The sequence below is a fragment of the Pelobates fuscus genome, chromosome 2 (genome assembly GCF_036172605.1).
Source record: "Pelobates fuscus isolate aPelFus1 chromosome 2, aPelFus1.pri, whole genome shotgun sequence".
Classification (NCBI taxonomy): domain Eukaryota; kingdom Metazoa; phylum Chordata; class Amphibia; order Anura; family Pelobatidae; genus Pelobates; species Pelobates fuscus.
In genome coordinates this window covers 114,713,176-114,727,861 of record NC_086318.1, presented here as the reverse complement: position 1 = coordinate 114,727,861, position 14,686 = coordinate 114,713,176, and the positions used below count along the sequence as shown (strand labels likewise).

The 14,686-nt window shown below is 37.8% G+C and overlaps 1 protein-coding gene across 1 annotated transcript in view; it reads left to right on the top strand.

Moving 5' to 3' along the window:
- The window catches only part of IFT80 (intraflagellar transport 80), a 113,457-nt gene that overhangs the window by 7,369 nt on the left and 91,402 nt on the right, over nt 1–14,686 (top strand). The window contains exons 2-3 of the mRNA XM_063442606.1: nt 13,652–13,868; nt 14,268–14,378. Of these exons, the coding sequence (XP_063298676.1) occupies nt 13,844–13,868; nt 14,268–14,378 (136 nt within the window). The 5' untranslated portion in view covers nt 13,652–13,843. The remainder of the gene's footprint in view (nt 1–13,651; nt 13,869–14,267; nt 14,379–14,686) is intronic.

Below are 14,686 nucleotides of genomic sequence, written 5' to 3'. Positions count from 1 at the left end.
ATAGGCCCCCAGCAGCACCCCATTTAAGCATGTTTAGGTGAGTGCAGCCAGTTTTCCCATATATATTTAGAAGTCTAGCCAGCTCCTTGGTTTTGCACCACCCCCTGTCACAGGTGTCTCATCTCAGGACCCTATTTAAGCCTTGTACTGCAGAAAACTCGAGATGGAAGGATTTCCCCAAGTGAGTAGCTCATTTAGTAGACAGTTGGCAGTGAGAGTAGGACCTGCCAAAGATTAGGTGTTTTTAATAAAACTAGTCAAATCTGTCAGCATCAAAGTAGCTGTTTAGATAAGTGAGTGCGCTGGATATATATATATATATATATATATATATATATATATATATATATATATATATTCCAAAATACACTTAAAATTTAATTATATATGTATTATATATTATTCAGTTGATTTAATTCACTTATAATATATTATACATAGAATAATAAATTATATACATAAAACACAAACGTGTGTGTATGTATGTAACTTTACTTACCTTTTCACCCTCCCAGCGTTAATCTCTGATGTGTAGCTCTGGCCATCTGATTGGTGCAGTGCATCATTTTTTTGTGCATGCGCTCTAGACTCCTGATGCTTTCCTCTGGGAAAGCATTGGATTGGTTAAAATCATCAATACCGATGATTGCAGCCAAAGAGGCAGAGCAACACATCAGAGACATAGTTACATAGCTGAAAAGAGACTTGCGTCCATCAAGTTCAGCCTTCCTCACATATGTTTTTGCTGTTGATCCAAAAGAAGGCAAAAAACCCAGTCTGAAGCGCTTCCAATTTTGCAACAAACTAGGCAAAAATTCCTTCTTGACCCCCAAAGAGCAGTCAGATCAAGCAGCTATTACCCCACTAATTAGAAATTATATCCCTGCATGTTATGTTTTTGCAAGTATTTATCCAATTGCAGTTTAAACATCTGTATAGACTGACAAAACCACCTCTTCAGGCAAAGAATTCCATATCCTTATTGCTCTTACTGTAAAAAAAACTTTTCTTTGCCTTAGATGAAATCTCCAGCGCTGGGAGGGTGAAACGGTAAGTAAAGTAAACACGGTCAACTAAACGGCCACTGAGGCTGCCCTGAGCTTCTTTCTTAAAGTTTAGTCTGACACATTTCGTCCAAAACATAGCGATTTAATCATATACAAAATCACTAAACTACAGTTACTGTTTTTACATTTAGCAAACCAGACTCCTCATACAAACAATGGAGGGTCAAAAAAATATAGCAGATACCTAAAAGTACTGAATACACATTAACCCCATCCTCACCAAATTAACTTAAAGGGACTCTCCAGCCAAGCCTCTTTACTCACCTGGTTCCAGCGCCGGGAGCCTCGTGAAGCCGCGCCCCCTATTTCGTCAAAATGACGAAATAGGCGGGCGCGAGCAGGGAGCAATCAGTGCACACATATGCACATACTTCAGAGGGCGGCATTCATGCCGCCCTCTGAAGTCCTGAGCGCACTACGCGCGGTGTGCGCGGCCGCAAGCTGAGCTGAGTGACAGCTCAGCTTGCGGTCTTTGCCCGCCCCCCTCCTCTGCTGACAGGCTGGAGAGAGAAGGCGCGCACACAGAGCCTTCTCTCTCCTACACATGTCAGACGTATTTTAATACGTCTGACATGTACAGGGCCTTTTTAGGGCCCTGCATGATAGGAAGTCCCTCTGGTGGCCGTCTGAGTGACGGCCACTGGAGGTATTCCTATCAATCAATATAAACACTGTATTTTCTCTGAAAATACAGTGTTTACATTCGATTGCCTGCAGGGAGCTATAGATCATACCCGAACAACGACATTAAGCTGTAGTTCAGGTGACTATAGTGTCCCTTTAAGGAAGAAAACCTAAAATAAAATAAATGCTGTCATAACAGAAGAATAAATCTCTAGCACTACGAATGAAGTACATGTGACATAAGTTATATGATATAATATACCAACAAATTGTAGAAATAGTAATCTAATATCCCCAACATGCGTAAACACAAACTCATTCAAAATAGAAGCTAACATCCCATTCTTGATTTATTCCTAATGTTCTCGTACCCAAAGTAAATTACCAATAACTTCTGTTTTACATAAGAAATGTGATCTTTCCCCTCTAACTGGCAACCCTCTTACTTGTGTGTGTGTGTGTATCTATCACACGACATCCATCATGTATATGTATGTGCCTATTTTTCTTCAGCTGCCTTAATTCAGCTGTTTATAGAAGCTTGTTTTGTGAAAATCATTCTTCAAATAGCAAAAATGTTAATTCTGTTATATTAGCACATATTTTCCACTGCAGCCAAATTGCATATACGTTTTGCTATTTGCATTCAATTTGCAACTAAATCCCCATATTAATCTGACCCTATACTTTTTTTTTTTTTACTTATTTTCTTTACATTCTTTATTTGTAATATTTTTTTCAAAACAAAGATATCAAGATAAACAGGAAATAACAATTATTAGCACAAGTCATTGAATAAGGAAATTGTATTTATTTTTATTATTACTAGTTAGTTTTAGTTCACCTGGTAAAAGCATGCAAATAAAAACCCTTACGAAAAACATCTTCACAATTCACTGCTTGATATGTGTCAACAATAATCAAAAACATTTTTTTTTTCATATCTGTGTTTTAGCGGGCACTAAATTGTTTTTCTAACTTTGTATATTTGTGTTACATATCAGATCGTGCCAGGAGAATTAATACACAAGTTTCAATTTTGTGTCAAATCTATGATTTTTCCCAAATCGTGCAATTCAACAGTGCATTCAGAGCTTGGTGAATTACCCCAGCCTTACATGCTTCATCTTATCTGCGTTCTAGTTAATTATGCTAGTACCATTTAGTGTACACTGTAAAGAAGGGCAGAAGCACACATCTACATTATACATGATAAAAATCTTATAAGGCTGCACAAGAACACCTTTCACAGTTGAAAAATACAGAGAATCACTTATGCAATATGACCATCTCATGGCTACAGCTAACTTCTCCGGTTCTAGTGTAATCCATGGGTAGATTCATCTTCTAAACTGTATTACTTACATTTGGGCTCAAGACTCTTCTTCTTTAATTTATATTTCCCTTCGGACACTTAATGGGGCATCTGTGTGCAGCAGATGGAGGCTTAACCCAGAAGCCTGGTCAAGGCTCGATATACAAACAATACAGGGAAGAAAAGCACTAACCTAAATGTGCATATTTTAATTCAAGCGCTGGTAAAATGACCTAAAATTTATACACAAGGGTATAAGCACACATCTGCATGGGAAAAGCTATAAATCTTTTAAGGCTACATTTAAACACTTTTGTAAAAAAAAAAAAAAAGATTAATTAGCCAGTAATTGCGGGAGTGGTGCTGATATCCTTTTGTATAACTTTTTTTTGGTAATATTATATATATTCAATCTTTTTAACAGGACTATGCAAATCTCTAATGTACTAGAATATGAATATATATATATATATATATATACACAAATGAAGAGAGCACCCACTCAGCCTTTGTTGAAGCAGATTCAGTGTCACAGCAAAAAGTTTGTTTCGGATATATATATATATATATATATATATATATATATACACACACACCCCCAACAAACTTGCACTCAAGGACTTAACGGTGCTAGTGCCCTGTGCAACAATTGGCAGACAACCCACTTTACCAAAAAATATCACTCCAGGGACTTTGTACCCAAATACTGCAAATTATTTATTGGTCAATGTTTCATATGGATATAGCAAACTGTGTGGGTGTTTTTGTTGTTGTTTGTTTTTGGTAAAATATGTGTTTATTTATAAAGATATCTATCTTTTTCACTGGTGAGTGACATGGTCAATTAGATATAACACCATGGAGGGTACACTGTAGCAAAGGACTATAAACTTGAATATATATATATATATATATAGAAATCAGAAAAACGGGAAGCACTCACAGGTCTTCATATAAGTGAACAAGTGGTGTTTAATTAATCCATTAGATGTAAACAAACATCGACCGACGTTTCGACCCTGCCGGGTCTTTCTCAAGATCATTGAATACAAGGCATACATGTGCTTATATACAAAATATGAAAAATAACACTTACCAAACAGTAACGTGAAGTGTCTCTGCCCGTTAGAACCCGGAAGTGAATGGGAGCCGCTGGTAGTGTCACGTGATCCAGACGCAACTTTTGAGGCTGGATTTCCTCACGCTATAGGGAGCAATAGTGCCAGGAAAACAACTTTGTTTTGTTTTCTCTTTAAATCATTGGTTAGTTTTGTCAAAACCGTGACAAGTGTGTAAATCAGACTGAAGTGAATAAAGTAGAGGGTTAGATTGTAGGACGTCTTTTAGCTCTATATACCCAACACTTTTGAGTGTCTTTGTGACAAATGGCAGCAGTGAAATAAACCAGTATTTGGATGTAAGTGTCGGGCTAGGTTCTATTTTGTTTTTTTGGGGGGCGGCTGTAAGGACTGGAGTTTAGATTGCATGCTTAACGGGTGCAGGAAAGACACCAGAGGAGAGGGAGAGAAACAGAAAGGCAAATGTTCGAATAAAATTCAATCAAGGAATAGGTCATGGAGCAAATTAGAAACATTTCCTATGTAATGGTTATCAGTAAGCTTAGGTCTGAAGAGGGAGAGTGTGAATGGGGGAAGGAGAAAGTGTTGAGAGCTCTTTCCTGATTGCGGCTTGGGCACACAGAAGATTGCTGCAAAGTTTGAAGCAGTGGGGTTAGTAGGAAGGGGGTGGTGATGGGGCAATGCTGTGTGTTTTAAAATGTCAAAAATGCTTTTAGGTTCTCAGGAGAGTGTGGTTTATAAGGGAATTGAAGTGACTTTCACTGGTGAGGGAAAGGGGCCACACTGTGCAGCACTGAGATAGGAAGCACTTCTAGTGGTCTGAAAGGGCAGTGTTTAGATTGGAAAACCTGCAGGGACAGGCTACAGACATCAGAACTACTACGTTAAGCTATAATGTCCCTTTTAAACTTTTCATGTTTTATTCATTGCGTATAAGAATGACCGCAGACTTTCTGCTTTTAATGTCTGTAGAAGTTTGTATTGGTAATTTCTTTTCTGTCTTGTCTTTCTAGGTGATTATTTGTATTCCCTGTTCTGAAAAGGTTGGTTCCCTCAATTTTGAATTGGAGCAGTCAGAAAAATGAGGCTGAAGTTGTCGTTACTAAAAGAAGCAAAACATATCCTTTAATTGGTGAAAGCCAAATTTATGTAGGAATATGAAACTTTAGTTAGATACTCTGCCAAACCTAGTGTCCAAACTAATCAATTTTAGAAAAATAAAAATCCAATGATTTAAAGGACTACCGTCACAGATGCTCAGGGACCTAAACCTTTTACAGCATTAGTTAATCAGCTTAAGGTTCATATCCTCATCTAGCAAGACAGGGGTATCTATGAGACAGAAAACATTATATTTGCAAGACTGTGTTGGCAAGTTGGAAAGGCTGGAAAACCTCTTGCAGTCTGTTCTAAATAATTATCCCTTTCTCTTAGAGGGAAATTATCATACGTGACTAAGTGGGAGGCAGAACTAAATAGTAGTTTCACTTTGAAAGAATCCCTTGCTAGAGCACTACTACGTATCAAGGTGTTTATATCATTAGGAAACACTGTAAGCTTATTATGAAATGGTACCTTACTCTGACCAGTCTTGTCCGTGCCTTTACTGAAGCCACTCCTCTCTACTGGTGATGCAAGCAAGCCAACAGCTCCCTCTTACATATTTTCTGGACCTGCTCTGTGCTAGCTTGATTTTGGAAAGCTATTAATGCCATACTTTTCCCATGTACAGGACTACCACTAGAACCCTTTCGTATTGGTATGCTCCCAGCTGATATCCATTGCTCCTATCAAAAACGTCATAGAATTAATATCTTGATAGTTGGATATTCAACTACGGCAGGCTACTGGGGAAAAAAGCAGGAGCCCTACTCACTAACAGGGCTTTAGCTAAAATATTCCAAATGCACCTCTATGAAGGAATGTCTCAGAGTATTTTAGGAAGTAATAAATAAATACAATAGGTAAATAATACAATAATACATTTTAGGAATAAGACCTAAAACAACTCAGAAATACACCTTTCCATCATGCCAGGTTCACCATAATAAGCAGCTCTCGTCTTAGGGAGCAGTATTACAATGGTAGACCACTTCTCTTTCCTTTTTTTTTTATCCTATTTTGTTACCTTGCAACCTGTTTTTTGTTGATGTTTGAAGCCAACAATTATAAACATACATTTGTACTGAAATTCAGTTATTTGTTTGGCACTCTCTTATATTTAGATAAGCTTTTTGTACTGTGAGCTCATTTACAAAATTACAACTTCTTAAACAGGACTCCATAAAATATAGGCCTCGATTATTTTTTTTTTTTAACAAGCTTTTCAAATGATTTCATATTATGAATATATTTTAATAGTTTGATACTTTTTTTTATATATTGATACATATTTTTTATGTATATTTAATATTTTGAAAAAAATAATTTTAAAACATTCTTAAATGTTAATCTAAAACTATTAAGTCATTTGAAAGGTGTTACCCACAAATATTTAATCAAAGTCATCATTTAGGAGAATAAAAATAGACAACTGCCATTAAATTTTCACTTCTCATTTTTGAAAGAGTTTATTACATTTAACGAAACTTAATTTTTCATTTTTATTGATTTTCTAATTAAAATTTGCTGACAGTTGTCCATTTAAGGAATAAATGCCAAGCCAGATCTTCATTTTTTTTCTGCTTTTGTTTTGTTTGGCGTTTTGCTATTACCGCTTAATTATTTTTGGGGGGGGAACAATAAATGCCATGCACCCCCTCCTTCATATAACCCTTCCCGTACATTTTTATAGTCACACGTTATAGCCATACAGTTTCTTCGTTTTTCAGCTCTATAAATGTTCCCTCTTTCTGGCAATCTGTAACATAATACTTGTGCAATTACTGTTTGCACCATAACTATTTATAAGTAATATCTAAGATGTTCTTGTTGGCTCGTATGTGGATTAAAGCTCTCTGGAAGTTCTAGTTCCTTAAACCCAGTAAAGAGTTGTGATGATACTCATGAACACTAAGGCGTCTACAGAGAAAAGCTGTGTCAGTGTTTGTACGCTCAGGCATTTCTGTGTAGAAAAACACCACAGGAGGTGCAAGTATGGGGAATATGTAGTAACTTGAATTAAGTAACTTGAGCATTAGTGGCTCTATGTGGATCTTACGCACTTAATGTAGGAGAAAATAAATCCTCATAATGAGGAGTTTCAGCCCCATAATGCTACTAATGAGGAGTTTTCCTGGGCCTTGTTACTTCTTATTCTCTGTACCTGCGCCTCATGTGGTGTTTTTCATTGGTATCTTGGATGGAGAAGAGTCTTCTGGAGTGCAGCAAGTTGGGAAAGGAATTAATATACACTGATAAGCCACAGCATTAAAACCACCTGCCTTATATCATGTGCTGCCAAAACAGCTCTGATGCGACTCCACAAGATCTCTGAACATGTCTGGCACCAATACATTAACAGCAGATCCTTTAAAAGTACACTATAGTGTTATGGATACAAAACTGTATTCATGTCCCTCTCCCCAGCATATAAAGGGGTGAACTAATTATTTTTCACTTACCTTACTGATCTGCTGAGATCAGTGATGGGAAACCTAATGCGCAAAGGCAGTGATCAATGCGCATTAGGCCTTCTCCAAAGGTAAGCATTCACTAAATGCTGTCCTATGGAGGATTTGAAGATAGTGGGCGTCCTCATGCAAAGCAGTCTTAACCCTAAAACTGCAATATTTTACAATGCATTTAAGTGGTCTGGGTGCCTATAATGTCTCTTTAAAGTAACACTACAGATGTATTTCTAACACAATAGTGTCACTCTACCCACCGCCCTCCCCACGCAGCATTTAACATGTTAAAAAAGACACCTTTAAACTCTCACCAAATTACAGTGCCGAGGTCCATCAACGATGGATCCATCTCAGTCTTTTCCGATGTTATCTTGAGTGCGCACATGCGGCGAGTCCTGCACGAGCATTAGGTATTCCCCATAGGAAAGCAATGAATCAATGTTTTCCTTTAGAAATTTAGAAGGCACTGGATGTCCTTATTCAAAGCATGAGGATGGCCATCGTCGTTTCATGGAGTTAAACACTGTTAAACACTGTGAAAGAACAGGAAGCACCTTTAGTGGCTGTCTGGTAGAAAACATTGCAGTTTCTCTAAACCTGTAGGCACCCAGACCACTTCAGCTCATTGAAGTGGTCTGGGCGCAGTGTTTCAGGCCCCTTAACTCTGCAATTGTAATTATTGCAGTTTTTCATGAACTGGAATAATTACCTTTGAAGGTTTTTCGATGTTTTAGACCTAGTGCTGCAATGTTCATCATTGCAGTTCCAGAGAAACTGTAAAATTGATTCAATGCTTTCCTATGGGGAGGTCTAACGTGCACATTAGGGCATGCTCTTTGCGGGATATCGGAGGGTGCAGAGCGCCGGCCCTGCGCTGAGGGACATCGGTGCTAGGATCAGGTAAGTAAAGAAAAGTTTTTGTATTCCTGGCACTATAGTATACCTTTAAGCGAAAATAATCTGCCACAGCTCTAATAGTGACTTTTAGTCATTCTCCTGGGGGACCAGTGATGACGGAGCTACTTTAAGTGAATGGAATCTCCCTCAGCACTACTAGTGCCTTCTATTCATTCACCTGGGGAACCAAAGGTTTCAGTAGTGGCCAAGGTATTGACTGCATTGTTTGTCACGTCCTGGCTAAAACGGTTTTTATTTAAATTCACAATCTATGTCCTGCATAAAGTAATGAATAAAGTACATTGGAGTGTCCCTCTAGTATCTTGTGCTAAGCAATTGAAACATTTAATAACTAACTTAACCTGCTCCTTATTTGAAAGTAGGGATTGACAGATATAATTTTCCAGGGCTGATGCAGATACAAATTATTGGTTGCCTTTTGTCTATAACCGGTGCGGAGATTCTGTACATTTAATGTTTTGAAAAAGCAACACCATTTCTTCACAAATCTGGCATGAACCGAAAATGATGTCGGCATGCTCTTATCAGTCTCTGCCAGGCCAGTACATAACCGTAGATTATTCACTGTCTCACCTCAAAGGGAGGAGTGACTTGAGGTTGTGACGTGGCCTCTCACTGGCTGGTGACTACAATTTCCGGATGGGGAAGAAGGTGCGCGTTGACAGAGAGAAGTGAGTAAGTTAAAATAATAACAGGCCACATTTTGATAGCTGCCACCTCTTGTTTGCCTAGGTACTGGAAATCTAAAGATATGCCATCACTCAGAGAATTACTGAACCTAATCCTAGAAAATAAAGCACACGAACTATCACATAGAAGTAACTCGCACCTCTTTGCACAATTAAAATACGATTAGGATATGTGGGAAGACGAAATTAAAAAGACCTATAGTCTGTAACAATTTGCCCTATTGTAGCAATGTGTCACTCGAATTGTATGCCTTTATATATTACTATTAGTGATGTCGCGAACATAAAATTTTTCATTTGCTAACGGCGAACGCGAACTTCCGCAAATGTTCGCGAACCACCATAGACTTCAATAGGCAGGCGAATTTTAAAACCCACAGGGACTCTTTCTGGCCACAATAGTGATGTAAAAGTTGTTTCAAGGGGATTAACACCTGGACTGTGGCATGCCGGAGGGGGATCCATGGCAAAACTCCCATGGAAAATTACATAGTTGATGCAGAGTCTGGTTTTAATCCATAAAGGGCATAAATCACCTAACATTCCTAAATTGTTTGGAATAACGCGCTTTAAAACATCAGGTATGATGTTGTATCGATCAGGTAGTGTACAGACCAAACTCCCCGTTTAACGGACCGCAAACAACTGCAAACAGTCCATTTGCACAACCGCAAACTCCCCATTTTCACAAGGTTGGATACCAAGCTAGCCATGTCCCGTTCCTTGTCCTCACTGATGTCATTGAAGGTCTCTTCCTCCACCCAGCCACGTACAACACCAAGGGTCCCCGAAAGGTGACAACAAGCCCCCTGTATTTTTTTTTTTTTTTAAATGTACACTACTGTTACACCAGATATGTGTTGCACTGTTGTGACACTGTGCCCTGGCAGGCCCTGAAACACACACATGTGAAGGAAACTGACTGCTATTATATTACAGTCAAAAAAGTTGTTTTTTTTAAATGCAAGCTATTGTGCCCCCAAAACGTTCGTGTGTGGGGGTGCTGGAATGACGTGGGCCAATGGGAGCCTGAATCAACTTTTGGCTCCCACTGCCCCTTTAAGAGCGAGCTTGTGACTCGAGCCTTGCTTCTAGTGCCAGACGGGCCACGTGACCGATCACTGCGGTCAGTGCACGCGGCTAAGTCAGAAGAGGAGATCAAGCCGCATGCGGCTCGTGTGGAGGCAGGAGTGATCGAGCCACGCGCGGCTCAAGCTTAGGAGCCAGGTCGGTCCCAGGATAAGGTAAATACAGCCACAACCACTTATCCCAATCACACACCTTTCCTAATGTCCTATCCCATTAAAAGCATATTACCGCATATTTAATAAAACAGATAGACCCCCTACTTCATCCAGGTTACCGATCGATGGTTCGATATTCTGAGCCCTCTCTGATTTACTGTACACGACTATTCGATATTCCCACAAATTTTATATAGCATTTTATGTTTGTTTGTGACCACCTTAAAAATATTGGATATCGCTAAAAATCATGATCACTATATACTTTCTCTACAAACCTCTAAAACGAACCAAACTACTCATCCATCCACTATACCACTTTATCCCACCTAGAACTAGTGCCCAGTTAAAATACTTGATTCTTACTTACCCACACTCAGTCATGCCACACACATTTCACCACTACTCTCACTGAATCCCTCTGACTACGGCTAAATTCATCTACATCAGAACACTACTCCTAAGATTGGGTTGTATCCATGTCTCGGGTCTTTCATTTAGAATAGGGGCAGCTTCGGTCTCCTTAAACAATGACACTCCAGTGCATATTATTAAAAGATTGGGCAGATGAAAATCCTCAGTCTACAGCCGATATATTCCTCATCCCGAGAAAGAAATGAGGAAAGCCTTTAAAAGTTTGGCTTTGTAAATTTGATGCAACAAGTGTCTTTTTCTTTAATACCTTTTCACCCTCTTTGCATGAACCCGATTTACATATATTACTAATATGTTTCTGAACATATATATTATATTATTCACTCACTCACTCTCTGGGCCGGCCTAAGACATCATGCTGCCTAGGTCCAATGATAAATGACTATGGGGGATAATGTATAATAAACACAGGTTACTGGCTATGGGGGGGATAATGTATAATAAACACAGGTTACTGGCTATGGGGGGATAATGTATAATAAACACAGGTTACTGGCTATGGGAGGGATAATGTATAATAAGCACAGGTTACTGGCTATGGGAGGATAATGTATAATAAACACAGGTTACTGGCTATGGGAGGGATAATGTATAATAAACACAGGTTACTGGCTATGGGAGGGATAATGTATAATAAACACAGGTTACTGGCTATGGGAGGATAATGTATAATAAACACAGGTTACTGGCTATGGGAGGATAATGTATAATAAACACAGGTTACTGGCTATGGGAGGATAATGTATAATAAACACAGGTTACTGGCTATGGGAGGATAATGTATAATAAACACAGGTTACTGGCTATGGGGGATGATGTATAATAAATACAGGTTACTGGCTACGGGGGGATAATGTATAATTAACACAGGTTACTGGCTATGGGGGATAATGTATAAAAAAGACAAACACAAAAAAAAATGAATGCAGCTTCAGAATTAATCTAAATTGTATGCTGTCTAGGAGGTGGGAGGGTCTGCTGCTGATTGGCTGGAATGTGTCTGCTGACTATGAGGTACAGGGTCAAAGTTTACTCAATGATGACGAATAGGGGGCGGACCGATCATCGCATATGTTCACCGTCCGTGGTGAACGCGAACATGCTATGTTCGCCAGGAACTATTCGCAGACGAACCATTCGGGACATCACTAATTACTATATTAATCGTTCCATTATATGGATCCCCCTCTTTCTTCATCCAAGTTTCCCTTCCCTACACTTGTTACAATGTTTTTATAAACTGTTGTAATCTTACAAAAAAGAAAAACTATTTGAGTGAGTAAGTTATCGGTAAATTACCGATTATCCGAAATATGGCTCTAATTATCAGCTGAACCAATAACCTGTTTCACAGTATTTTTTTTTTATTTAATTAAATATTTTATTATAATATATATATATATATATTAACCCTCCTATGAAAGATCCTTTTGGCAGCTGCATATAAGCTAGAGAAATACATTTTTGTATTGCCCTTGCTTTGGTTTTTCTATGATTCTCTATCTATCCATCCATCCATATCCCATGATTCCTTCGTTTGTAATGTTAATTTCAGAATAACTGATACTTTAGTAGTTTAAAGATGATATTCAAAAATGTTATCCTTTTGTAGTTATTAATAGTAAATAAGTCTAGTCTTTTATATAGCTTTTAAAGAAATAGTATATTTTTCACTGTTGGCTTTAAAATGTTTAGGAAGCATTTCTAGTAGAAATAGAACCCAAGCACAAAGGCTCAGTTACAGAGATTGTCCCATGAAAACAGGGATTTTAGTCTGGTAACCTTATCAAACAAGCAGAATAGGAGTGATCTTATTCCAAACGGCAAAACTTGTGTGTGCAGCGATACAGCTGGTGCATCAGTGAGGACCTGGCCCCCAGGGAAAACCTAGGTCAGGACCTTGTTAGCTTGTGCTCAATCAAAATTAACTTTTCACAATACAGAGAATATGCATTTAAAGAAAGCCATTGAGAAACATCTGGGGCCACGTTCCATACCCCCCAATGGGTAAAAATCCCCCCCCCCATCCCTGAAATTACTTTTTAACAGCTGTTTTACTTTTCTGTTCCTTTTGTATCACTCAACTTATTGCAGGAAAACACCCATCACTCATCCCTCCACACATAAGTAGAGAAATCAATGTTACAGATAGAAAATAAAAGGATTCTATCGGACCTGGATTAAAAGCTGATTGAGCCCTATAGTTTTGGCCTAAAACTTTATGGGTGGCCCATCTGAGAAACAAACAAAAAAAATGGTCATGCTTTTAAGCTCATGTATGCATGTGCAGTATTTCTAAACTACCCCCCCGCCCCCCTTTAGTGCTTCTGAATATTTTATATCAAAGAGAGAAAAACCTGTTAAATAAAATCTAAATATAAAAATATTCCTTGACCCTGCCCATCCTTGTCCTACTTTCTTTCATTACATTTTTCTATATAATTTTATCTTTGTTCCTTTTCTATGTCTTTTGATGTTTTCTTTAGCAGTTTTTTTTTTTTACTACTTCCTATGTATACTACTGCAAAATTCTTTCATTTAACTTTGAATTCTAAAAAGAGTAATCATGAGATATTTAACAATCTTTTGTGTGTTGTTTTAAAAAAAAAAAAATATATATATATATATATATATATATATATATATATATAATTTATTTATTTTTTACACTGGATCCACTTGTTATATTCCTTAATTCCTCTGCACATCAGGAACTGGTTAGTTGTGTGGGTTGGACCTCTGCTGATGAGCTGTATTCCTGCAGTGATGACCACCAGATTCTGAAATGGAATTTATTAAATAGCGAGATAACCTTGGTTGTAAAACTCCAAGATGACACATACCCAATTAACCTTCATTGGTTCCCCAAAAATAATGGCAACAAGAAGCAATCACAGTCTGAAATGTTTGTGCTGACTAGTTCTGATGGTGAGTTGTACAGTAGTTTTTGTAATTAACTATTTGGTAAGTTGTTCACTACTATATTTAGTGTTTGTATAAATGAATCCTTGCTAAAAAAAAAAATAATACGTTTTTTTTATGGCCTTCATAAACCCAAAATACTTTATTCTTTATTGTTTTTTTGCAATTTAAAATCCACTGGTCAGTCCTGCAAAATTCCTGGTTTATTGAATAATCCTATTTGTGTATACTATAAAGTAGCAAAGGACCAAAGGAATGTTAAATAGAAAACAATATTTTACACATATATTGAAAATAGACAGATTTGTCTAAATAAATAATCCATTCCTGATATGGGTAAATCCTAATAAACTATTTGGTGGTATATCATTGTTTCCTGATCACATTTAATAATTCTATTTTTAGGAAAATTCCATTTAATTTCCAAGTTTGGGAGGGTGGAAAAAACCGTGGAGGCTCATTCAGGTGCAGTAATTGCTGGCCGATGGAATTATGAAGGAACAGCTCTGCTTACAGGTAATTTTCTTTTCTTCTTATTTGCTTATCCGTAAACATTTGGAACATTCAGAACATAATCTCCGGGTGTCTCATATTATCCATTCAGTACTTCACTTAAAATTTGCCTTTCAATTATCTACATTGTTGCTGTTCCCCACAAAAATTTGAATTATATGTGGGCATTTCAGGAAATCTCAGGAGGGGATTAGTTTCATATGCCACTCAAAAGTATTGTTTGCGGCACCTCTTAAACCGTTCTTAAAAATCTGTGGGGTACATTGATAGTGTGTACCTTTTGGTGGCCAGGGAAGACTGAGAAGTGCTGG